This window comes from Oryctolagus cuniculus, chromosome 17, assembly GCF_051225735.1.
Source record: "Oryctolagus cuniculus isolate XC-2025 breed Fujian yellow rabbit chromosome 17, ASM5122573v1, whole genome shotgun sequence".
Lineage (NCBI taxonomy): Eukaryota > Metazoa > Chordata > Mammalia > Lagomorpha > Leporidae > Oryctolagus > Oryctolagus cuniculus.
Genome location: NC_142883.1, coordinates 18,512,715 through 18,538,481, shown reverse-complemented (window position 1 = coordinate 18,538,481; position 25,767 = coordinate 18,512,715). Strand labels below are relative to the sequence as shown.

The 25,767-nt window shown below is 60.5% G+C and overlaps 1 protein-coding gene across 8 annotated transcripts in view; it reads left to right on the top strand.

Annotated features, from left to right (window-relative positions):
• The window catches only part of ARHGAP27 (Rho GTPase activating protein 27), a 30,552-nt gene extending 5,115 nt beyond the window's left edge, over positions 1-25,437 (top strand). For 3 of the 8 annotated variants that reach the window (XM_051825759.3, XM_089316941.1, XM_089316940.1), the window contains 15 exons: positions 15,594-15,995; positions 16,361-16,522; positions 16,763-16,843; positions 16,914-17,003; positions 17,284-17,351; positions 17,597-17,687; positions 18,130-18,234; positions 21,990-22,088; positions 22,831-22,939; positions 23,045-23,170; positions 23,262-23,360; positions 23,483-23,560; positions 23,644-23,778; positions 23,880-23,985; positions 24,107-25,437. In XM_051825759.3, coding sequence (XP_051681719.1) covers positions 15,594-15,995; positions 16,361-16,522; positions 16,763-16,843; positions 16,914-17,003; positions 17,284-17,351; positions 17,597-17,687; positions 18,130-18,234; positions 21,990-22,088; positions 22,831-22,939; positions 23,045-23,170; positions 23,262-23,360; positions 23,483-23,560; positions 23,644-23,778; positions 23,880-23,985; positions 24,107-24,284 — 1,929 coding nt within the window. In that variant the 3' untranslated portion in view covers positions 24,285-25,437. Of the gene's footprint in view, positions 1-11,840; positions 12,048-15,593; positions 15,996-16,360; positions 16,523-16,762; positions 16,844-16,913; positions 17,004-17,283; positions 17,352-17,596; positions 17,688-18,129; positions 18,235-21,989; positions 22,089-22,830; positions 22,940-23,041; positions 23,171-23,261; positions 23,361-23,482; positions 23,561-23,643; positions 23,779-23,879; positions 23,986-24,106 lie in introns of those variants that run through there. The other 5 variants (XM_051825764.3, XM_089316943.1, XM_089316944.1 and 2 more) reach the window with 5 other exon arrangements.
• Positions 25,438-25,767: the final 330 nt, after the last annotated feature.

Below are 25,767 nucleotides of genomic sequence, written 5' to 3'. Positions count from 1 at the left end.
CCTGAGGCTGAGAAATGGGGGGGGGGGGAGGTCAAGGTCAATAAAGGCGGAGGAACACCAGGAGGCCACGAGTCGAGGGGGCTGAGGGTAGGGGGTCAGGGGAGTGCAGGTGAGGATGTGGATGTCACAGAGCCAGGCCCAGCAGGGAGGCCTTGTAGGCCCCGATGGAGGCTGCCCCCGCTTAAGTGGATGGGTAGGGGCTGGAGGGGAGGAGGCTGAGGACAGGGAGGAGTGAGGGAGGGGCAAGGAGCTAACACGAGTCACTGGGGAGGGGGAGGGGTGCCCATCTGGTGGACGTCAGCTCAGAGCCAGGGACCCCCCAGGAGAGAGGGGCCCCTACTCTTTGTGGTATTTGTGGCCTGTCATTCAGATTGTCCAGAGTGAGCGCCTAGTGTATGCACGTCACTGAGCTGGGCACTGGGGACAGTGTGGTAAGGCGCAGTCCCCATGGGGCTGACGGTTCTGTGGGCTCTCACTCAAAGGTCCAGGTACCGGGCAAGCTCCCAGCTGCTGCGAGGGCAGCACCACCTCCCCACCCCCATTTTTCTTGGGTACAAACAGGGGTTCAGAGAGGTTGAGGGACTGGCCGAAGGTCACACAGCCAGGGAGTGGCTACGTCCAGGTCAGCTCCAACCTCCTGACCCCCTGGCCACCAGGCTCAGTCTCACCTTCAGTGCTGGCCACCCTGTTGCCCTGGGCCCCAACAGCACACTTTTCTGAGCGCCTTGTGCACTCAGCCCTGTGGTAGGCATGGGCCCTGGGGGAGGAGGTTTGTTCCAAACCTGACCTTGCTGCCTGCAGCTGGGGGAGGGGGGCAATAGCAGATGGCCCAGGAGAGGGCAGAGGCCAAGGCTTCTGAGGGGGGAGGTGGGGGGAAAGGCCGGGAAGACTCCCCACCCCCACGCCAGGAGGCCACTCAGGCAAAAGCCGCAAGGAGCTACTGGGGCTCCTCCCCTAGGCTGTGGTCCTGACGGGATTTCAGGTGTGGTCACCGTCCCTGCCCCAGGGCCTCATAGCAGCCGGGCTGCAGCCCTGGACAGGTGCCCGCCGCTGCTGCCAGGGCATTGCGCCCGGGAGGGGAGTACAGCACAGTGCTGCCCGGGGGGCGCCGCACCTGAGCAGCCCCGGGCGGGGGGAGACCCCAGCTTCTTCCTCCTCCGCCAGGAACCGTGAGTGACCCTTGCCCTGGGGTTGGGCTCCCGGGCGGGTTGGGGGCTGGGCCGTGCAGCAGCAGTTTCCTTCTCTCCCCCTGCCTCCCCTGCCCACCTGCTCCATTCCCTGTCGCTGCCCGAAACGCCCTGGGGACCCCTGCTCCCTGGACGTCAGGCCTGGCACCCGCTTCCTGGGCCAGGCTCCCAGCCCCACCTGTGCCCTTTCTGAGCCAGCCAGGGGGTCTCTGGAAAGAAGGCTGGTAAGAGCAGGGAGCGAGAACCCCAGGACTCCCCTTACCCTACTCCTCTGCCCAACAGCCCGGCCCCCAACCCCCAGCCAGGGCAGCACCCGGAGTGGCTCGGCTGGTTTCTTCACACCTGGCCTGACCTCTCCTCTCCGTGAGTCACCTGCCGACCGAGGCTGACCCGGGAGCCCTGCTGCCCAGCATGCGACCTGGCCTGTGAGGGAGCAGGGGCCTGAGCCCCCCCCCCCCGCCATGTCCACCCCACATTCCTGGCCACCCCTTGCTGCCCTGTGGGTCAGGAGGCCACCAGCCATCCCCTGGGGCCCGCTCTCCAGCCCTACACCTCCTGGGGTGGGCCTGGGCCCCGCCCACCTGCCCTGCTAGTGTCAGTCGTCAGAGGGGGATGGGCCTCGGTGCACAATGCCAGCCCGGTGGTGGTCAGTGCCAGCCCCCGGAGTGCAGGAAAGCCCATGGCCTTGACCGGGGGAGGCAGAGGACCTGGGATGTGCTCAGGGCTCCATGCCAGTGTCGGAGAGGTTCAGAGCCGGGGCCAGGCCGAGGAACGAGGGTGCAGTGGCCTTTGCTTGGTGTCCGGGGAGATGGGGCTGCCGGCTTGGGGACCCCAGAGATAAGGGGACTCTCGTTAAAGTCTGGAGGTTCTGCTTGGAAACCGAGGAAGGGCTCTGGCCTTAAGGGGATTCCCAGAGCCACTGGCCGGGCGAGGCGAGACCTGCGGGGGTCTCTGTCCAGCTCAGCCGGAGGCCACCAGGGTACCCAGCCTGTGTCCTCTTCTCCTGGCTGGAGAGTCCCCATCCGGCATGCAGACAGGCCCGGGCGCAAGGGGCGTCCCCGTCTGGGCCTCTGCGTCCACCCTGGGCCCTGGGCTGACCCACTCCCTCAGAGGGCCGGCCCCCACACCTTCCAGCCTTCTGCTCCAGCACTCCTTGGCCTGTTTGAATATGCAAATTACTTTCCCCCCACTAAAAAAATCATTTAACCACACTGCAGCTGTTGGCCACAGGAGGCAGTTTCCGTCCAGTTACCGTTGGTGTTCTGCTTTCCTTCCCTTGGTTCTGCTCTCCCAGGCTCACGTGCCGGGAGCTGGCCACAGCGATGGCACAGTGCACTGACCATTGCTAGTCCTGCTTCCCCGCTGCCTGAGTTCACTTAGGAAATGTTAGACGCCATACGGGCCACTGGAAGGCCGTGGAAAATAAGGTCTCCTCGAGTGGCTCGCGGCCCAGGAGAGCAATGGAGCGCTGGCGAGTTTGTCGGCCAGGCCCAGGGCGGGGGTGGGGGGTGGGGAGTACATCAGAGGAGCCCCCTCCCAGAATCTCGATGGTGAGAAGGAAATCTGGGAACACTTCCTGGAGGAGGAAGGTGATGTCATCCCCTCCCGTGCAGTCCTCTGGATCTGACACTTTTTCAGTAACAGGTTTTTTTTCTCATTAATGACGATGATTAGTCCATTCTGGCTTCCTACTGGTTCTCGAGTTAATTTGGCCATGTGCTGTTTTACTAAGAAAGCTTGCATTTTCTCTAGATTTGTAAAATCTTCACTTTTATCACTGATTATGGGTTTTTCTGTGTTTTCATAAACACGTAGGAAAGCCTGGTTTTCTTTTTCAAGGGTATGAGGTTTCGTGTGTATATAATCAAGTTTATTGATTCTATTACTCATACTTTCAGTTTCCGTGCATTCTTTGTTTGGTCTTTGATTCTGATAGAGGTTTGTTAAACCTCCCACTCAAATGTTCGTATTCTTCTTGTGCTTATAATGGCCTTTGCTTTTTGTATTGAACTACAGTGTTATTAGGAGCATGCATATTTCAACTACTCTGTCTTCAGAAATTGTGAATTATGCCTTTCTACCATCGTCTTGTTTTAATGTTTAACCTTAAGTTTCACCCTTCTATTCCTTTTTATTTTATTTGACTCCAAATTTTATGTTTGCCTGATATCTCTTGGTATTTTGTTTTTCAGCCATTAACTCTTTAAAAACAGATTTATTGATTTACTTGAAAGGCAAGGAGGGAGAGAGAGAGTGAGAGAGAGAGGGAGGGAGAGAGAGAGGGATCTTCCATCTGATGATTCACTCCCCAACACCCTCCAGCCAGGCTGTTGGGACCTGGGACTCCATCCGGGCCATCTTCCACCGGCTGGAAGCTGGACAGAAGCAGTTACCAGGACACAGCCAGCACGCCGGTACGGGAAGCAGGTGTCACAAGCAGCGACTTAGCTTGCCGTGCCCAGCCCCACGCCCTGTTCACGTCACAGCTCACTGACACGCTGTGCTAGATTTTATTGCTTCTGCTTTGCAGCTGGCTGTTTACCTGTGGCTTTCCCCTTCCAGAGGTCACTGCTGCCTCCCTTTTGTCCCCCGGTTTTCCATGTCACCGACGGCTCCAGCAGCCTTCCCTGGAGTCCCTAACCGGCCCGTGTTCTCTAGGGTGTGCCTACGGGACCCTCTTTCTCCTCACTCCCACCCGCAGCCCCAGGACCCATCAGCCTGGAGATCCGGGCCTTTTTCAGCTTAGGTAGATTGATTTTTTGCCTGGGTTTTTTCTTTCACGTGTCCTCCCAGTCACCCGGTACGCCCAGGTGTCTTGCGCTTTCTCTTTATTTCCATCTCTGAGTACCTTTGTCCTGAGGTTTGAGCTCCCATGTCACTAGAGCTTCCAGGCCACAAGTTTGAATCCTTGACTGCCACAGTGATACATTTTAAGTTCTAAAAGACAGTCCCCTTTTAACTGGAATCTTCTTAAGAGTTTTTATTCTGTAATTGTATTTCCAGCCCGTCCACCAGCCAACAGCCTTGCCTTTTCTTAAGCTATGTAATATATTTGCAAATCCTTTTTTAAAAAATCAAAGTAGGGACTGGTGAGGCATCGCAGCTGGTAAAGCCTACAGTGGGTGCCTGTTTGAGTTAAGCCTCCACCTGCAGTGCTGGCATCCCGTATGGGTGCTGGTTTGAGTTCTGGCTGCTCCACTTCGATCCAGCTCCCTGCTAATGCACCTGGGAAAGCAGCGGAAGATGCCCAAGTGCTTGGGCCCCTGCACCCAACATGGGAGACCTGGAGGAAGCTCCTGGCTCCTGGCTTCGGATCGGCCCAGCTCCGGTGGTTTTGGCCATTTGGGAAGTGAACCAGCAGATGGAAGACCTCTCTCTCGTTCTCTCTCTCTCTAATTCTACCTTTCAAATAAATGAAATAAATGTTTATAAAAAAATCCAAGCAACATCACAAAGTAAGTGACAAAAGCCTCGCAGGCCCCGGTTTCTTGCTCTGCTCTCAGCAGCTCCCAAGTCGCCGCGGTCTTGTGTTCTGTTCGCTCTCTGTCCTCCCAGGGATTCTCCATGCAAATGTAAACTGGCAGGAATGGACGCCGCCGGCCCGGGTTGCTGTGGCTTACACAAGGTCGTGCCTGGACAGACTGGCTGTCCTGCAGCCTGCCTACTTTCTGCCCTTCTGATTAAATAGTCCCTCGAGAGTGTACGTCGAGAGCAGCCCTCCCCGTCTCCCAGCTGCACGCTCGCGCTCGTCTGTGTGTCGTAGGGACGGGAGCTTTGATGGGCATGCCGATGATTTCTTTTTTGCCATAAGAAATAACCTTTTGGGGCTGGTGTTGTGGCCCAGCAAGGCCAGCATTCTGTCCTGGAGTGCCGGTTCAAGTCCTGGCTGCTCCACTTCTGATCCAGCTCCCTGCTAGTGCACCTGGGAAAGCAGCAGAAGATGGCCCAAGTGCTGGGGCCTCTGCACCCACGTGGGAGACCCAGATGAGTCCCTGGCTCTTGGCTTCAGCCTAGCACAGCCCTGGCGATCTTGTGTGGCCATTTAGGGAGTGAAGAAGTAGATGGAGGATCTCTCTCTCTCTCTCTCTCCTCCTTCTCCTCCTCTACTTCCTCTACTTCCTCCCCCTCCTCCCCCTCCTCCCCTAACCCTGTTGCTCTGCTTCTCAAATGAATAAAACAACTCTTTAAGAAAAAAAAGAAAGAATCCACATTCAGGTAAACACAGGGGGAAGAATCCAGCAAGAGGCCTCCAGGGTCCCAGGTGAACAGCAGCTGTCCGGTGGGCGAGGCCGCTGTCGGTCTGCTGGGCCAGCAGCAGAGCCTGGCCAGCCGAGGCGGGCAAGCCTTGTTCTCCGCCGGTCTGCGTTTCCTTTGCCGGTGAATGTGTCTTTTCTGTGAGTGCTCGACCTTTCGCCCATTTGTCCCACTGGGCTTTTCTTATTGATCTCTAGAATTAGGAAACATAACCCTTTGCCTATTACACAAGGCGTGCCCCTCCCCTCAGGTGGTCTTTTGATCTGGGTATTAGTATTGTTTTGTCACAGAGGGCTTCTCAAAGGCCACCAGTCATTAGTCTTATGGCTTTTGGATTTTGCGTCTTTGATGTAAGGCTGTGTGCGTGTGTGAATATAAATACTCCCAAACACCATGAGTCACTCAGCAAGGACACGTGCTGAGAAATGTGTCAGTGGGCAGCTTCATTGCTGTGTGACGTCATGGACTGAGTGGCCAGAGGTCAGCCACTCCCTGTGACCTCGTGCCAGAGTCACCAGCCAGGGTGAGCATCAAGTATCTGAGGCCGCGGCTGGAACAACCCGGCACAGCCCAGCACACGGTCTCATGGTGAACTTCTGTAAGTGGCAGGAGTACACTCTGGTAGAAAGTACCGGATGGGGGCTGGCGTCTTGATGTGGCAGGTCAAGCTGCTGCCTGCGACGCTGGCATCCCGTATGGGAGCCAGTTTGGGTCCCAGCTGCTCCACTTCCAATCCAGCTCCCTGCTAATGTGCCTGGGAAAGCAGTAGAAGATGGCCCAAGTGCTTGGGCCCCTGCACCCCATGTGGGAGACCCAGAGGAAACTCCTGGCTCCTGGCTTCAGCCTGGCCCAAATAAATAAATAAATCGTAAAGAAAAAAAAAAAAAAACACCAAAAGTACAGGGTGGCAAATACATAAAGCACTAATAGATTGAGGCTTGTATTGTCCAGGACTGTGTCCCGTAAGCGACTGTCTGTGCCCTACTCACAGGACTGGCAGCACAGCAGGTGAACACCCAGCAGTGTCACCACAAACGTCGCCCCTGGACCTCGTGAGGGCTACAGCGTCACTAGGCGCTGGACATGTTTCAGCTTCCTTATAATCACGGGTGCCGTCTGTCTCGAGGGAGATGTATACTTGTGCATGTGGGCCTATTTGCTTGCTTTCTTGTGACTTGGTTATTTTACATTTAAGTCTTCAGTCCTGGAGGTTTATCTGAGTGGGCAGAGTGAGGTGTGGGCCCACCCTTATTTAGTCATGTCTTTCCCTTGGGGGTGGCCCTGTGCGGTCCCACACATTCTCCTGACCCATCACCTTCCTGCGTGATCATTGTCCCCAGGCCTGGCTCCCCGAGGCACTGGGGCCTGGCAGCCGCGGCCATGGCTGGTTTGGTGGTTCTGTGTGTGCCACCTCCCTCTGACCGCCAGGCTACCAGAGGCGTGGGGTTTTCTCCATGGGGTCAGGCAGGCAGCGGGGGAACCTCAGAGTGGGGAAGGGATGGCGGCTGCTGCCTGTGAGCTGCGGGACCCCAGCCCCTGAGAGATTCTTCCCCTCGGCTTTCATGGGCCTGAGCTCGGAGGCCGGGGGTGGAGGAGCAGGAAGGGCGAGTCTGCTCCCAGGTGAGCGAGAATGAACTTGGGACAGGTACAACAGTGAGGACAGAGAAGGGTAAAAACGCACAAAGGAGTTGCTTTTGGTTTTGTTTGACTTCTATTAGGAAATTTTTCAAATGTAGAGAAAAGTAAAAACATCTTAAAACTTTTATTTATTTTTTTAAATTATTTATTTATTTGAAAGGCAAAGTTAATGAGAAAGAGAGGGCCGGTGGGGGGTGGGGGAGGAAAGAGAGACAGAGAGATCCTCCATCCTCTGGGTCACTCCACAAATAGCCACAAGGGCTGGAACCAGGCCAGGCCAAGGCCAGGAGCCTATAACTTCATCGGGGTCTCCCACGTGGGTGGCAGAGTTGAAAGCAATTATCCCCTGGGGCCGGCACTGCTGTGCAGTGGGTTAAAGCCCTGGCCACAAGCGCAGGCATCCCATAAGGATGCCGGTTCTGGTCCCGGCTGCTCCTCTTCCCATCCAGCTCTCTGCTATGGCCTGGAAAAGCAGTAGAAGTTGGCCCAAGTCCTAGGGCCCCTGCACCCGCATGAGAGACCTGGAAGAAGCTCCTGGCTCCTGGCTTCAGATCGGTGCAGCTCCAGCCGTTGCGGCCATTTGGGGAGTGAACCAGCATATGGAAGACCACTCTCTCTGTCTCTACCTCTCTCTCTCTCTGTAACGCTGTCTTTCAAATAAATAAAATAAATCTTTTAAAAAAAGAGAGAGAGAGAGAACAATTATCCCTATTACCTGGGTTTAACAATAGCTCCATGCATATTTGTTGATTCTTTCCTGGGTAAGGACAAATTCCAGGCATCCTCACAATTCCCACGCCCCCACTCCACCCCCAGCTTGCGTCTCTGAAAATGTCCAACTCCCTAACCACCCTGCCATTGTTCCAGCAGAATTAATATGAACTCCTTAGTGTCACTGAGACCCAGTTAGATTTCCTGATTGTTCCCCCAAGGTCCTAAAACACCTCCCTCCCTGCTGCCCTAGGGGGCCCCTGCAGGGTGCAGTGAAAGCACACGTTTGGTTTGCTGGTCTCTCCCTGTCTTTGAACAGCCTCCGCCCCTTTCCTGCTGCCCTGACTTGACGTTCAAGAGACCAGCCGGCTGGCGCTGCAGCTCACTAGGCTAATCCTCCACCTGCGGCACTGGCACACCGGGTTCTAGTCCCGGTTGGGGTGCCGGATTCTGTCCCGGTTGCTCCTCTTCCAGGCCAGCTCTCTGCTGTGGCCCAGGAGTGCAGTGGAGGATGGCCCAAGTGCATGGGTCCTGCACCCGCATGGGAGACCAGGAGGAAGCACCTGGCTCCTGGCTTCGGATCGGTGCAGCGCACCAGCTGTAGTGGCCATTTAGGGGGTGAACCAACGGACAAGGAAGACCTTTCTCTCTGTCTCTCTCTCTCACTGTCTCACTCTGCCTATCAAAAAAAAAAAAAAAAAGAGAGAGAGAGAGAGAGAGCCCAGCCGAGCTGCCCTGCAGAAAGTGTCTGAGCTGGGCCTTTGCTCCCCTGGCCCCCTGGGGGTCAGATCACTGGACTTGGTGACAGCAGAGGGAAGTGGTGTCCAGCGTGACTGGGGTCCCTGCTTGGGCGACAGAAGTAATGCTGAGATGAAGGCAAGGAGGAGAGACAAGACAGCTTTGATTCTGAACACGAAGCTTTGGAGGTGGACAAAGGACACACAGGGGGCAGCTGGGTACCCGAGCCCAGCGGTGGCACCGCCAGTTGTCACCCTGCGGAGAGGCAGAGGAGCAGGGCCAAATACCAAAGGGACAAAGGACAAAGGACAAAGGTAGCGAGGGGAGGGGTGGCGATTCCAGGCGAGGCTGCCTCTGAGCAGGCGGGGTCCCCCAGCCAGGTTGGCGTAGACACGGGGTCCTTGTGCCCCTGCTGGGGGGCCAGTGCAGGTGCAGCTGTGTCTGAGATGGTGGGCGGAAGGTGATGCCGCAGTCACATTTGCTTGGTTGGCTGCTACCAGGGCCTTTGCTGGCTGGGAGGGGCCTGGCGCTGCTTCCGCTTAGTCCTGGTCCCAGCAGGGTCTGTGGGGCTCAGCAGGCCTTCCTTAGAGCACAAGTGGTGGGGGCTAAGGATAGGCCCCTCCCTGGATTCCCATCCCACCCTGCAGCGGCAGGCGGGCGGCCCTCCATGCAGAGGCTGGAGCAGCGTTGAGAGCTGAGGGCGCCCAGCCCCCGTCGGAAGTCAGAAAAGCAGAAGTGCCACACTGCTGCCCTCCAGAGCTCGTGGGCGTGGGAACCTGCGGCCCGCTCAGCTTTCACAGAAACCAGCCCGGGGGCAGGGCGAGGACGGGCCCACTGCAGGTACAGAGACCGAGGCCTCTGCTGGCTGCGGCCCACACGAGAACCGCGTCCGACACCTGCTCCGTTCTCTCCTGCTTTCAGTCCAGAAGCTTGTGCCCCGACCCGAGAGTGCCCGTCCCCTCCAGCTGTTAGGTCTGGCGTCTCACGCTCCCCCGCGTCGTAAGTTCATACTGAGTTGCGGCCCCTCACCTTGGCGGCACACCCGAGCAGCCCTGGAACCACTCAGCCCAGGCCCCGCCCAAATCTCAGAGGGCTGAGACCCCAAGGACTCGAGGCCCAACCCCTGCAGTGACCCCTGGGTCCCCTGGTGGATGTGCAGCTCTGGGCTCAGCCCCCAGTGCCAACAGAGGCCCCTCCTCTGCCCTGGAGAAGGGGCATCCGTCATATAGACAGGTTGAGGCACAGATCAACAGTTGCTTCCGGCTTTCGCTCCTCCACCCAGCTGGCGGCACAGATCAGGCAGAGAGTCCACAGGGAGGCTGTGTCCCCTCGCCAGCCCTCTAGCCACGTCTGGGCCCCAGAAGATCGGATTTCCCTTTGCACCTGCTCTGGTCCCAACTCTTCCTGTGAAGGTTTTGGGGACAAGGGCTGAGCACAAAGGGGGACGGCTGGGGTGATGAATGTGGCTGATTTGTTTGGGTAACACCCCTCCTGCCCAGTGCCTCTGAGAAGGGTGAGGGTGTGGTTGAGGGAGGAGGACCCCACTGAGGATCCGCTGTGGTCTTCCCCTCCTCTCTTTGGGGGATGGGAGGCCCAGCAGGAGGCCTGAGAACCTATTTTGGAGCCAGAGCAGGCAGGAGCCCTGTGGGTTTGCTCAGTCCCTGTATTATGGGGCTGGAGCCCACTGAGAAGTGCCAGTTAGGGGGTTCCGGCCTCTGACCCCTATGGTCGCCCCCCATCCCTATCTCGCTGCAGGGCTGTGCTAAGGGGCAGGGTTCCCACACCTGTCCTCTCCCCTCCCCCAGCCAGCTGGCCCAGAGTTTCTGGCCACTCTGGAATTTTCGGCAGCTCTTCCTGTTTCCTGGGCCTGGTGTGGTCTTTCTTGGTGACCTGTGTGTGTGTGTGTGTATCCCTGGTTTCAGGGTGGGGAGAGTGTGATGTGTCATACATGTGACAAGGATGAGGCCTCCAGGCCTCTGGGTTTCCCTCCCGCTCTCCACCCTTGACCAGTCCAGGGGTTGAGGTCAAGGTAATACTATTTTTTTTTTTTTAAGATTTATTTATTTATTTGAAAGGCAGAGTTTACAGAGTAGGAGAGGGAGAGGCAGAGAGAGGGATCTTCCATCCACGGATTCACTCCCCCAATGAAGGCAACAACTGGAGCTGGGCTGGTCCAAAGCCAGGAGTCAGGAGCTTCTTCCTGGTCTCCCATGTGGGTGCAGGGGCCCAAGCACTTGGGCCATCCTCTGGTGCATTTCCCAGATACATTAGCAGGAAGCTGGATTGGAAGTGGAGCAGCCAGGACTCAAACCAGCACCCATATGGGATGTGGGCACTGCAGGCAGAGGTGTAACCTACACAGTGCCAGCCTTAATACTAAAGCTTTTGAAGGCACAGTGGGGCGTGGACCCCAGCCTTGCTCTAAATGGCGTCTCAGTGCCATGTGTCCCACATCCCAAATTCATACCACACATTGTCCTGAGCCCACGTGGGTGCAGGAGAGACGAGGCCTGGGGAGGTGGGGGAGGGCAGAAGGATTAGGGAAATGGAAGAAGAGACCCAGTGTGGGGGTAGTCGTCAGGGCCTGAACTGGCAGGAAGCAAGGCAGTCCCTGCAGGAGAGGCTGCAGGCAGGGGGCCCACAGGTGCTGCCTGGCCCTTGGGACTGGGAGGAAACACCTTTTGAGAGGGGGGAGGGAAGACAAGATGGGCCCCCCAGCTGTCACTTCTCATGTAGGGCACCTTCGTGGGGGGAGGGGCAGGCATCAGCTTCTGGGTCCCTGGAGAGCAGGACAGGGGCACAGCATTGTTGCACACCTCTGGCTGTGCGGGGGAGGGTGCATGTGTCTTGGAGACTAAGTCTGGAGGAGCGAGAGCTGGGCGGTTGGGGGGCAGTCAGCGGAGTGGCCGCAGGCCCTCTCGTCCTCCACGTGCTGCCCAGACTCCTTCCTCTTTGGGAGCCCCCCCAGCCGACAAACTTCCTCTTTCCCAGCACATCCTCCTGCGCCCTGGGAGAGCTGACAGCCACCTATTGTCCTGTTTCCGCCCCAGGAGCCGTTCCAGGGCAGCCCGGGCCCAGCTCGCAGCTGCCCCTGGGCCCCGCTCCACCCCGGGCAGCCTCCCCCTCCCCAATCCGAGGCTCAGGTGGGACCTGTGTCTGTGCAGCTCTGGGCCCCAGTGTCTGTAATCAGAGCCCTGAGTAGGGCAGCCAAGGGGAGTCCTAGAAGCTTCCCTCCTCCCGCCCCCACTCCACCCCACCCCCGCTGAGGCCCCTTCACCACACGCCCTGCTCAGGCAGCACTTCCGCAGCCCCACAGGAAATGGGCTGGAGACGCAGCCATCCGCCATCTCGAGGCGACTTCTTGTTTCCCTGTTGCCCTGTGCCAGCCCTGGGGTTGTACCCCCTTGGCTCCACCCCCGAAACCTTCCCAGGGTCCAGGCCCAGCAGCTCAGAGAGGACAGGATGGTGGACGTAATTGCCAGACTGACCAGGAGGCAGAGTCGGGCCGTGCGGGCACAGGTAGGGGACCCTGGCAGGAGGGGGTGCGCTTGGCCTCTGCTGGGGTGACAGGATGCTCCCACGGGTCTCCATCCTCCCGTTAGGGGCCTGGTGCGCTGGGGCTTGGAGCTGGAGTCTCGTGGAGTTGGGGCTCCTCCCTTCTCAGCTCTTCCCTTCTCAGAGGCCCTGTGCGTCCGAGGAGGGTGGCAGAGACAGGATGCTGATGGGAGCTCGGCTCGGGACAAGGGTGTCGGGCTGCCACCTGCTAGTGGCCAGGAGAGGGGACGGGAGGCAAGGGGAACACCAGTGTAAGCCAGCACGGGAGGCTGCAGTGGCGAGAACCCAGGACCCTCATGGCTCTGGCCTCCAGCCCCAGGTACGGAGGCCACTTCCTCTCTCCCACTCGGTGCCGCTGTGTCTCCGGGGTCCCAGCCAAGAGCCCGTGGTGCTGCAGCCAAGAGTCTGGGTGATGTGGCTGCATGGGCCCCTTCTGGGTCTGCGCACATTGGAGATGCTGGGGAGGCCCTGCAGTGACCTTTGAAGATGGGAGGAGGACCTGGCCCCAGGAGGCTCTGCAAGGACAGGAAAGCCCCTCTGTCTTAGCACCAGCTGGGCTCTGTGGAAAGTTCTAGCGTTTAAAGGGCCTGGGGACCCTGCTGTTTAGGTCCCCACCCCCCTGCCACAGAAGTGTGCTCTGCCTTCTTGGATGAGGGCCCCTTACGTCCTCCCAAAAGACCCCCGCCGTGCCCCGAATCTCCCATAGACACTGGGGGTCTCTCTGTGATCTCTGCTGGTAGGCCAGGCTGGCACCCGTGGACTGAGAGTCAAGGCCAGAGGCCGACCAGGTAGAATCCCCTGCTCTGCGAGCCTGGCCTCTTGGTTGGCCCACCCACCTCCAGGGCCCTTCCCTACCCCAGGGATAGGCGAGGTCTCGGCCTCAGCAGGTCCAGCTCGGGTGGTTAGAAGGGTGTCTGGTTCATCCACCTTCCTCCTCCCACTGCCTCCGTCCTGTTTTCTCAGGAAGTTCTTGCTCAAAGCTCATGCAGGTCTCACCGGTACTGTCAGATGTGTGTGTGTGTGTGTGTGTGTGTCGCTGCAGGCTGGCGGGGGATGGACCATGGATTCAAGCAGTGAGCGCTCTGACCGCTCTGCTGTGTGCTGTGGCACATGGGTGCACCTGCTGGCAAGTGAATGGTGTCGGTTCCATCATCCTGGCTCTTGTCCTCAAGACACATCTGTGTTTGGGGGCAGACAGGTGGGCAGCGAATTGACCCCCAGGGCAGAATGCCTCTGAGCTCTTCCAGAGCCACAGACAGGTGCCAGCAGGTCTGACCCCTCTCCAGAGGGCTTTGGGAGCTGGGTGCCGGCAGAGGAGGCAGATGCCGATAGGCAGGGGGTGAGAGAAAGGAATTGCGGGTGGGGGGGCGACGGAGCAAAGGCACGGAGGTAGAAGACGTCCTCTGGGGTGCGGACAGGTGAGCAGCCTGGTGTGGTTGGGATGCAGGTTTCCACATGAGGGCTGGGGCCGGGGGGGGGGGCAGGAGTGGGGTGGGGGGTCCTGCCTCGATTGCACAGGTGCCGTGGTGGGGGGTGGTAGGAACCGATCGCATCCCAGCTTTCCTGTCCCCTACATTCCTGAGGAGTAGCCGCCTCTCAGAAAGTGCGACAGCCCCTCCTCTGACATCTGCTGCCCTGCTGAGCAGTGAGCGCCACTGACGTGCTACACCCTTCATTTTTTTTTAATTTATTTGAAAGTCAGAGAAAAAGGGAGAGACAGAGAGGAGGGAAGAGATCTTCCACCCCTGGTTCAGTCCCCAGATGGCCACAATGGCCGGCGCTGGGCCAGACCAAAGCCAGGAGCCAGGAGCTCCATCCAGGTCTCCCACGTGGCTGGCAGGGGCCCAAGCACTTGGGCCATCTTCCACTGCTTTTCCAGGTCATTAGCAGAGAGCTGGATCGGAAGTGGAGCAGCCAGAATTCTAACTGGCACCCATATGGGCTGCTGGCATCACAGGCGGTGGCATTACCTGCTATGCCACGACACTGGCCCCCACTGCCACCGTTTACACGTGTGTACACTCAGGGCCAAGCCTTCCAGGAGAGGGATCTGTATCCATTGTTCACTGCTGCATCCCCAGTGCCTGGAACCGTGCCTGGCAGAGAGTGGGCAAATGAATCTTTTTTTTTTTTTTTAAAGATTATTTATTTATTTGAAAGGCAGAGTTACAGAGAGGCAGAGAGAGAGAGAGAGGTCTTCCATCCACTGGTTCACTCCCCAAATGAACATTCACTCCGCAACGGCCAATGCTAGGCCAATTCAAAGCCAGGAGCCAGGAACCTCCTCCTTTTCTCCCATGTGGGTACAGGGACCCCAGGACTCGGGCCATGTTCTACTGCTTTCCCAGGCCCTAGCAGAGAGCTGGATCAGAAGTAGAGCAGCCAGGACTCCAACCAGTGCCCATATGGGATGCCGGCGCTGCAAGCAGCAGTTTTACCCACAGCACTGGCCCTGCAAATGAATCAATCTGGGTGAATAAAGGCATTTTAGGCACCTGCCAAAGGCCCCAGCGAGGCCGCCTGAAGCCCAGTCATGCCTCATGCCTTCCTTCTCAAAGGTGTCACTGTCAGCAGATGAATTTCTAAGATTAAAGAGCCAATTTATTGGACAACATTTTGAAGCTGCAAAAGAAGTTTGGAGAAACAAAAGCAAATGTGACACTGCTCAGAGAGGCCCCGTGTCAGCATTTTGGAAGGGTGTCAAAAGCACAAAATTGGAACTATGCTAAGTTTACCGTTTTAAAATCTGCTTTTCCCTGTAGCGTTTGCATTCAAGGAAACAGCCTCGCTCCCCTCGTGCTGTTCCACTGCCTGGCAGTCGATAAGGCGGTTATCTGTCCCTCTGGTGGGCTGCGGCGCCGGCTGGGTGTCGCGGGCGCACTGCGGAAATCTCAGGAAAAGTCTTGAACTTGGCACCTCGGCTGAGTCCCGAGGAAGGAACGGGAGCCAGCGTGGGGAGAAGGGGGTGGGCTGGGCCAAGGGCAGAGTCTGGGGTGGGGAGGGGCCTCGCCTTTCTCTGCGCCTCCATACCCCAGCCCCTCTTGTCTGGAATACATTCTAACACCTGCAAGCCCCTTGTTGGGAAGTTCCAACCCCAAAGCCAGAGGCAGAACCGATTCCAGCCGCAGAGCTTTCTGTGCAGGGCGGGGAGGAGGGGTCCGAGCGCCCAGTAGGGCTGCACAATGCAGCAGGACCCTGAACTGGGGCAGCGAGCCGGGGCCCAGGCCGGCCTCTGAACTTGCTTCCCTGAGAGCCCAGTTACACATATTTTATTACCGAAGTTGCCCCACCCATCCGCGCACTAAGTACTTCACAAAGCACTGAAGAACATTTCCTCATTCTTCTCTACGATTTCCGGAATGGGCAGAGCGGGTCGTTTACACCTCGGGGAAACTGAGGCAGAGAGGGGGTGTGGCTTTCTGAACGCCAGCCGGGGGGGGGGGGGCAGGTGGCCGAGCTGGACTGCGGGACGCCGAAGCCCGGCTCAAAGTCCTGTCCCTCCTCCTCCAGGCGGACGCCCCTGCGGAGCCCGTGTACGCGAATGTGGAGAGGCAGCCCCGGGCCCCCTCCCCCGGCCCCGCGGCGGCCGCCGGCCCCGGCCAGGTGTGGGAGACTCACAGGGACGCGGACACCGGGCGCCCCTACTACTACAACCCGGACACGGGCGTGACCACCTGGGAGTCGCCCTTCGAGGCTGCCGAGGGCGCCGCCAGCCCCGCCACCTCCCGGGCCTCGGTGGACAGCCGCGAGAGCCTCGAGACCGAGTGGGACCAGTACTGGGATGAGGAGAGCCGCCGCGTGTTCTTCTACAACCCACTGACGGGCGAGACAGCCTGGGAGGACGAGAACGAACCGGAGGACGAGGCGGAGATGCAGCCCTGCCTGAGCCCCGGCAGCCCCAGGAGCCAGCGGGTGAGGGCGGGGCTTCCTCAGACACGCCCCCTGCTCGCCAGGGCGAGGTGGCGAGGGGCGGGGTCGGGTGGGCGGGGGCTTCCTCAGACACGCCCCTGCTCGCCAGGGCGAGGGGCGGGGGGGTGGGCGGGGCTTTCCTCGGACACGCCCCCTGCTCGCCGGGGCGAGATGGCTAGGGGGCGGGGGCGGGGGCGGGGGTGGGCGGGGCTCTTCTCGCCAGGGCGAGTTGGCGGGGTCATGGGTGGTCGGGGCTGCCTCTGACCCGCCTCCTGCTCCGCAGAGCCCAGTGGACCCAAGGGCTAGGGGACGGGCCAGGAGGCAGCACAGGCGCTGAGAGCCTCTGACTCCATCTTCTGTTCCTGCAGCCCCCCACCCCGGAGGCGGACTACCCGGAGGAGGACTACTCACCCCTGGGCTCCTTTGATGAGCCCAGCCCCACCTCTCCCTTGACCACACCCCCTGGCTGGTCTTGTCACATCAGCCAGGACAAACAGACGCTGTACACCAACCACTTCACCCAAGAGCAGGTAGGGGCAGTGGCAGGTGGACCCCGACAGCCATGACCTTGCTCCCCTGTCTTTCCTCACAGCACCTGCCCTTCATTCTGTAACTGCAGCTCCCCACTGAACTCCAGGCCAGGCTAAAGCAGAGCCACGGGCACCCGTCCCTCCAAATGTGGGGGGCTATCTTGGATTCTGATAGGGGGGAACCTTTTCTTCCCCTCTCATGAGCTGGGCTGGGGACCCTGACCGTCCCTGTCCCCACAGTGGGTGAGGCTGGAGGACCAACACGGGAAGCCCTACTTCTACAACCCCGACGACTGCTCGGTTCGATGGGAGCTGCCCCAGGTAACCAGCAGGGCCAGGGAGACCCTGGGGAGAGGGGAGGAGGTCATCTGTGACAGCGTCTTTCTCCCAGGTCCAGGTCCCCGTCCCCGCCCCTCAGAGCACCTGCAACTCCAGCCAGGGCAGCGACCTCCCAGCCCAGTCCAGCCCCCCAGAGGAGAAGGTAAGGGAGGAGCATGGAGACCTTGGGGGCGTGGAGATCTCGGGGTGGGGGAGATCTGCCTGGGCCCCAGGGTCGGGTGATGTTGGGAGGTGGGAAGCAACCTCTCCCACCCCTGCCTCATCACCCCACCGTGCCCACCAGCGGGGTGGCTGGGCTGCGGAAGAAGAGAGGACTCAGTGGAGCTGCGGGCCCGCCCAGCCCGCCCAGCCCCTGGGAGCCACCGCTGCTCTGCCCATGTGTGGCTCACCCCCCTTCACCCCTCCCCGCTTCTCCCTCTTAGATCAAGACCCTGGACAAGGCAGGCGTGCTCCATCGCACCAAGACGGTGGACAAGGGAAAGCGGCTCCGGTGAGAGTCCGGCTACACCCCGGCCGGGGCAGGGCAGCCTCTGTGACCCTGGTGAACGGGCAGGGCCAGGCTCGGCTTCCTCCCCCCAGCAACTTCATGAGGTGTCCTGGGAGGAAAGGGAGGCACCCAGAGAGAAATGACACGCCCGAGGGCCCTTGGCGACCACCCTTGGTGCCCCAGGCTGTGCCCTCCTGGAGTGAGAGGGGGACCCCAAGCTGCCCACCTGCTCTTCCCACCCAACCTAGGAAGAAGCACTGGAGCGCCTCCTGGACCGTGCTGGAGGGCGGGGTCCTGACCTTCTTCAAGGACTCTAAGACCTCGGTGACAGGAGGCCTGGTGAGGCCCTCGGGCCCCTTGTCTGATCTGGCTTGGGAAAGGCCAGGCTGCGGAGAGAACAGGAGCATCCAGGGGGCTGGGCCAGTAAGGGGGGTGTAGATTGCAGATTCGCCCCCAGATGAGCAGTGCCAGGCACCCTGGGGGCAGGGAGCAGGCCCTGCGGGTGGGCGGCTCAAGGCTGGAGGGCAGGGGAGGCTGGGGCCTGGCACTCCTCTTCGCGGGGAGAGGCTATGTTCCTTTCTCCCGTGCTCCCCCGTGCGGCAGCGCCAGGACCTCTGGTCTCCAGGACCAGCTTTCCCAGAGCTAGTGTCCCGCCACCCAGTGACCTCATCCGGTGCCCTGAGCCGGGGGAGGGCTGGTGGGGCAGAGCCAGGGCAGGAAGCAGGCCCATCTGAGCTCAGGGGTCCCTAACCTTGCTCCCCCGTTCCCCCTTCCCCCTCAGAGGCAGCCGGCCAAGCTCTCCACCCCTGAGTACACGGTGGAGCTGAAGGGAGCCTCTCTCTCCTGGGCCCCCAAAGACAAATCCAGCAAGAAAAATGTGCTGGAGGTGAGTGGGGGGCAGGGGAGGGCCTGGGGCTCTCACTGTGGGCAAGCCCCACGAAGGGCGACCTGGAGGAGCTGGGGCAGGAAGCCTCAGGGCCCAAGGCCAAAGCTGCCCCTGACCTGGAGAGCTGTCCACGGTGTTTCTAGCGTCAAGGATTTTGCAGTTCCTTCTCCAGGAGCTGAGTTCATGGTTCCCTGCCTGACGATGGTGAGAGGGAGAGGTCCCTGGGAGCTGACGCTGTCACGCCCTCCTGTCCCCGGCTGCTGCCCTCACCAGCTGGTTTGGAAACCTCTGCTCCCACTGGGTCCCCAGTGAATAAACCAGGACAGTGGATGAGCTGGCCGGGGTCCCCCCAGCAGCAAGAGGGAGAAGGCCAGGCTGGGGGCCTCTCAGTGCCCCACCCGTCACTGTCTCCATCTGTCTTAGCACTAAACTACTTTTGTCCCCATCTAAAGCCCCATGCTTTGAGGCAGATCACAACCAAAACACACATGGTGAAGTGAACCCCACCGAAAAGCCAGGATCACACAAAGTTTGGGAGGGGTTGGGGCACGTGATATGGCGGTCAAGACAGAGCTTGGGACTCCAGCATTCCATGTTGGGGTGCCTGGGTTCAAGGCCCAGCTCCCCTTCTGAATCTAGGTCCTGCTAATGTGCACCCTGGGAGGCAGCAGGTGATGACCCAAGCTCTTGGGTCCCTGCCAACCACATGGGAGACCCGGATGGAGTTCCTGGCTCCTGACTCCAGACTTCAGCCTGGCTCAGCCCCAGCTGTTGCAGGCATTCGGGGAGTGAACCAGCGGATGGAAGACCTGCGTGTGTGTCTGTCTGTCTGTTTCTCTCCCTGCCTTGCCTTTTATAAAAATTACAAAACAAAAGCAAGGTCGGGATGGGGCCAAGGTGGAGAGGAATTAGGGGCAGAGGATGAACAGGTGCTCCGGTGGTGACTGGGGAGACAGCCCAGTTCTCCTGGTTGCTATGGTAAAGAGAAAAGGGCTGTCCCGTTGTGCGTCTCTCATTGTTAAGAAGAACAGGGAAAAGCCTTCTGACTTGGAGGGAACCGTCTCTCCCTAACCCTTAGTTCTTGAGGAAGTGTCGAGTGGGTAGCCCCACCAATGTGGGTCCGGGTGGACGAGGCCAGTGCCCAGGCTCGGGATGGCGGGCTGCAGGAGAAACCCCCCATGCTGGAGGCTGAAGGCGGTGCCCTGTGTCTCAGCTGGGCAGAGTCGGTCCCACCAGGAGCCGGGTGTGTTTCTGACTCACCAGGCCTCATTCCGTTCTAGAACCAGAGCAGGGCTGGGAAACCGGTTTTACCTCCTCAGCGACTCTGATCCTTAAGTCTGGAGTCTTCACCAGGCGGGGCAACGTAGAGTTCTGAGATCAACTGGCAATGTCTGCCCTGAGGTCCCATTGGGCGGGGGCCTCTCCTCTGTCTCTGACAGGGTTCTCTACGAAGCCTGCCTCTGATGGCTCAGGCAGGCCTTTCGGAACCATCTTCCCTGGCAAGGACTGGAGGGCGGCAGTGCCCCGGGAGCTGCCAGTCCCATATGGAATCAGGGAATTCCCTGCACTCAGGGCAGCCGGGAAGGACGCCAGCATTGTCCTCAAGAGACAGCCTCCGGTTCTCTACGTGGGATGGCTTAGTGGGGCCCGAGGAGGCGACTGCAGAGCCACAGCAAACGGGAGGTATGGCCACCAGGGAGCAGCCAGTGTGGCAGGTGCAGCCCACAGCGCGCCAGCCCGTGCTTCCAACACGCTGAGCAGCCGGGAGCCACTGCCGCGCAGCTCTGCAGCCTTGCGCCCTGGCTGAGGTGCTGTCAGCCAGTCCCTGGGGAAGCAGCCCCCAGGGCTCCTGTCCGTGCACCCCACGGCTGTGCTGGCTGCCTGCTGAGAGCTCTCCAACCTTCGCAGGACAGGGCGTGGGCTGGAGCAAGGCATTGCTTTCTTTCTGCTTTTTATTTTCATTTTGTATCAAAGGCAGAGAGACACAGAGACAGACAGACAGAACTTCTATCTGCTGGTTCAGGTGCACACGACAGCCAGGCCCCCACTAGGCTGCATCCAGGAGCCAACAACTCCAGCTACGTCTCCCAGGGTAGAGGCAGGGAGCCAAGTACTTGAGTTACCATCTGCTGCCTTCGCAGGCATATTAGCAGGAAGCTGGGTCAGAAACAGAGCTGGGACTTTTTTTTTTTTTTTTAAGATTTATTTATGTATTTGAAACAGTTACAGAGATGAGGAGAGACAGAGAGACAGATCTTCCATTCTCTGGTTCACTTCCCAGATGGCCACAATGGCGGGGGCTGGACCAGGCCAAAGCCAGGAGCTAGGAGCTTCATCCAGGTCCCCCATGTGGATGCAGGGGCCCAAGCTCTTGGGGCCATCGTCCACTGCGTTCCCAGGCCATTAGCAGGGAACTGGATTGGAACTGGAGCAGCCGGGACTTGAACCGGCCCCCATGTGGAATACTGGCATTGCAGGTGGTGTTTTTACCTGCTACGCCACCGCTCTGGCCCCTGGAGCCAGGGCTCGAACCCTGGCACTCCGATATGGGATGCAGGCATCCCAAGCAGCATTTTAACCTCTGCCAAAGACACACCCTTTCTTCCTTCCCCCTCCTTAGTTTTAAGCAATTTAAATAGTTTTCAAGCATAGCTTTAAAGACAGCAGCCCTCTCTGGTCCTAGGAGTCGTTGCCCGCTGTCTGAGGCCGTGTCCGGGTCTCTGTGTCCCACTGCCCTCAAGGGCACCATGGGTGGGAGCCGCTGCAGCCACGCTGTTACCCTGCAGGGCCGAGGAGCCAGCTTCCAAGTCAGAGTGGGCCAGGGCTCCTGGTCTCCCTCTGGTATTTTGTGTCCTTTATACCCCTTGCGGCAGGGCTGTGAGAGGACGGGTGGTCCAGCCTAGGGGTGGGGCTGGGGGCTCCCAGCGCAGGCCAAGGGCAACACTCTCTGGTCCTTGGTGTGTGTGTGTGGTGGGGGGTTGGTTGGAGGAGTGGCCCGTGCCTTCTCCAGCATCAGCAATGTCTCGTCTAAACCCTCTCTGCCCACACTTGATTCACTGTCGTCCCGGCGGCCAGGGCTCTCCCTCAGGGAGTTTCCTTCACAGGCCCGGGGTCTGGGCGGGGCCCGCCATGTCTTCTGGTTCACAGCGAAGCAGATGGGGCATGGGCAAGTGTGCCAGGCCGATCTGTATCCCCTCACCCACCCGGCTGTGTGCCTAGCACTTGCTGAGCCTCGGCTTGCTCATCTGTAACAGAGATGCTGTCACTCGTTGCTTTATTTTTTTTACTATTTTATTTATTTAAAGATTCAGAGTTGCAGAGAGATATCTTCCACCCACTGCTTCACTCCCCAAATGGCTCAATGGTAGGGGCTGGGCTGATCGGAAGCCTGGAGCCAGGAGCTTCTTCCAGGTCTCCCTCATGGGTGCAGGAGCCCAAGCACTCGGGTCATCTTCCACTGCTTTCCCAGGCACATTAGCAGGGAGCTGGATTGGAAGTGGAGCAGCTGGGACTCGAACCAGCACCCATATGGGATGCCGGTGTCGCAGGCGGCAGCCTTACCCGCTACACCACAGCGCTGGCCCCCACCCATTGCTTTAAATGAGGAGGGAGACCTTGGCATGGGTTGAGGCCCTTGCCCCATTGGGCGCCGAGTTCCTGGGGTATGGGAGCAGGTTGCCGTCATTTCTGCCCCAGCCTGCCCCTGCAGCAGCCCCAGGGAGCCCCAGGTGACCCAGCGACTTGTGTTCCTCCAGCTGCGGAGCCGCGATGGCTCGGAGTACCTGATCCAGCACGACTCGGAGGCCATCATCAGCACGTGGCACAAGGCCATCGCCCAGGGCATCCAGGAGCTGGTGAGGCAGAGCCGGGGCCTCCAGGCTGGTGGGGAGGCGGTGGTCAGCCATCACGCATGGCACCTGTGCCCGCCCTGGGAGGAGCCCTCTGCAGGGCCCCAGTGGGGAAGTGCCCCTCCCGGCTGCTGAAGGCAGGGAGGACCCCTGGGGGCGGCGGGAGCCCATCCTAGAGCAGTTAGGAGAAGGAAGTCTCTGAGGGGCCTCAGGCCCGCATGGCGGCTACAACTAGCAGAATCCACTTAAAGGGATCGAATTGAGGAGACCAGCAGCTGTTAAGGTCAGATAGCAGTGATGTAAGCAGAGATGGGGCAAGTCCCCCCGACAATGACCTGAGGCTTAATTCCCTGTCAGCCAACCTTGGGTACAGCTTCCGGCTGTATTAATAGAGGTAGGAATCCAAACACAGGGAGGTGAGGATGCTGGCCCAGCCGGACCTGCGGCCTCAGAACTGAGAGCCATGCAAGTCTGGTGAGGATGCCGACCTGCAAGGGGTGGCGGGGGGGGGGGGGGGGGGATGAGAGCCAGGGAAGGCAGCTGGGCACCTCTAGGCGGCCACGGTCAGAGACCGTGCAGGTCAGAGAGATTTCCGGACACTCTGCAGCCGAGGGAGCTGAATCCTCGCAGGCTGCCCGGTGGAGGTGAGGGGAGTTAGCCTGGTGAAGGAAGGAGATCCCTGGGAGACCTGGGCCGGGCCCGCTGGGAGCCTCTGAGGCGCATCCCAGCTACCTCCGGGTGATTACAGTACGCAGACCTGGCCCCCGAGGACAGCCAGAGCGGCGGCGCCGACTTCGGCTCGAGCGAGCGCCTGGGAAGCTGGCCGGACAGAGAGGACGACGTGCGGCCCAGTGCGTGTGAGCTGGGGGTCGGGGGTCGGGGAGGAGGGCGGCGGCACCCAGGTGACGCCCAGCCAGGGCCTGGCTCGCCGCCAGTCGGCTCAGCTCCGCGTTCGCCAGCAGCCGCCGCGCCTGTCCTGAGTCCCGGCGGCCTGGAGAGCGACCTGGGCAAGGTGCGGCACAAGCTGCGCAAGTTCCTGCAGAGGCGGCCCACGCTGCAGTCGCTCCGGGAGAAGGGCTACATCCGAGGTAGGCGGGGAGTGCGGGCGGGAGCCGCGCGGCGCGCCGGGGGCGCAGGGCCGGGCGGCGCGGGGCGGCGCTGACGGAGCCTCTCCCCCAGACCAGGTGTTCGGCTGCCCGCTGGCCGCGCTGTGCGAGCGCGAGCGGAGCCCGGTGCCGCGCTTCGTGCAGCAGTGCATCCGCACCGTCGAGGCGCGGGGTACGCGCGGGGGTCCCAGGGCCGGGCTGCAGAGGGGAGACCCCTGGGTGTGGGCGGGGAAGAACGGGCGGCTTCAGCCCTGGCTCCCGCTGACCCCGGCTCTGCGCCTCCCGCCGGCCCAGGGCTGGACATCGACGGGCTGTACCGCATCAGTGGAAACCTGGCCACCATTCAGAAGCTGCGCTACAAAGTGGACCACGGTGAGACCCGTCCCCAGCGCCTGCCCCAGGGCCCGAAGGCGCGAAGGGGCGCTGACCATCACCCCTCTTCCCCTCCGCCGCAGATGAGCGACTCGACCTGGACGACGGGCGCTGGGAGGACGTCCACGTGATCACTGGTGCCCTGAAGCTCTTCTTCCGGGAGCTGCCCGAGCCCCTCTTCCCCTTCTCGCACTTCCGCCAGTTCATCGCAGCCATCAGTGAGCACCCGGTGCAGGTGGGGCGGACGGGCCGGGGGCCACCTCGCGCGCCCCCCTCCCCGAGCCCACCCTCCCTCTCCTCCGATCTCTCCCATCCCTAGAGCTGCAGGACCAGGCCCAGCGCAGCAAGTGTGTGCGCGACCTGGTGCGCTCCCTGCCCGCCCCCAACCATGACACTCTGCGGCTGCTCTTCCGGCACCTGTGCAGGTGACAGGGCCGCGGGAATGGGAGGGAGGTGGGCCCTGGCGGAAGCCCCCCATGCACACACACCATCACCCCCGCGCCCAGCTCTGGGCCCTGATTTCTTCGCGCTCCGCCCCCCGCGCAGGGTGATCGAGCACCGCGAGCAGAACCGCATGTCGGTACAGAGCGTGGCCATCGTGTTCGGGCCCACGCTGCTGCGGCCCGAGACCGAGGAGACCAGCATGCCCATGACCATGGTGTTCCAGAACCAGGTGGTGGAGCTCATCCTGCAGCAGTGCGCAGACATCTTCCCGCCGCACTGACCGCGGCCCGGCCCGGGGGCGGCCACTGTGGTCTGGCCACGCCACCGGACTCTCCCGGAGACCTCGGTCCTCGGGGCCCTGTGGCGTCCACGCGCCTCTCTGTTCGGGGTGGGGATGGCGCCCTCTGGTGGGCAGCTCTCCAAAACGTGATGATTTTTCCCCGGGCCTGCCTCGTTCGGGGACCAGCCGGGTTGTTCTGTACTACAGCGCCACCTGCTGTGCACGGGCGGCACGGGCGGGGAGTAGAACTGGGAGAGGGGCTTCCTGGCTTCGGGCCTCGTGCTGGTCATGAGGCAGCTACCCACACGCTTCCCTGCTGCCCAGGCGGGAGGGCCCTGGCCCCGGCACGTGCAGCCGGCCGGGTCTCGCTCAGGCCTTGGGGCCCCGGGCTGGCTGCGGGCCGTGGGACTCTGGCCTCCCTGGGGCTCAGGGTTCTTCCTGTTCACCTGTCACCTGGCGCGCACACAGCGTCACTGTACAGGTGAGGAAACAGGCGTGCAAGGGCACGATGAGGGGCTTAGAGGCCAGGCGGTGCTCAAACACCCCAGCACAGGCTCCCCTCCCAGCACACGCTGCGGGGTGGGCATCAACCCTTTTACCTACCCCCACCCCACCCCACCCCAGCAGTTCTCTGCAGTGAGAGTGGAGAACCGGAACTGGCAGCAGCCCTCAGCCCCTCTGCTGCCCACCTGCTGCCCACCTTGCCCTGAAGGGCTGGGAGGGGCTTGGGGGTGGGCGGAGGTGTGGGGGTGGGGAGAACAGTCTCAGGATGGAAAATGTGAACTGGGCTCAGCGGCCCTTCCCCCCAAGCACAAGCCACCAGGCTGCACTGCTTGGTCCCCGCCCCGCCCCACGCCCTCCCCGCGCACACAAGAATAGCTCATATTTATCGGCCATCTGTACCATGCCGGCGTCCTACTCGGATGATTCCATTCGTCTCTATTTATTGTTTGTCCTCTGTGCCCCGGGCAGGACTACCTCACCTGCGGCCGCCCCAGGGGAGCTCGGGGTCGGCACATGAGGCTGACCAGCTCCCCCCAGCGCCAGCAGGCTCGGGGCAAAAGTACAAGTAGAGGCCTCCTACCATATGTCTAAATATTTAAAAGGTATAAACCAAGACAGCAGCTGTTAAATAAAATGTTTTATTCTCCTACTTGGACAAATGGACCTGGGGGGCCAGGTTTCAATTTATACTTCTTTGACCCACCCAAGTTCCCCGTGTGAACGTGGGGGCGGGAGAGGAGCTGGCCCTGACCCTCCTCCTGCTCCCCCCCCACCCTCAGAGCCACCAGGAGAGGCTCTCGGGCTCACACGTGGCCACGCCAGTCCACGCGTGAAACCTACCCTTCTCCCCTGCAGCCGCTGGGCCACCCCCGGCCGCACAACCTACCATGTCCTCGGGGATTCTGGGTCCTGCGTACCGCGAGCTTGGCCTAAAGGGAAGGGCCTGGTGTGCAGAGGGGCCCCAGGGACTCTTCACCCG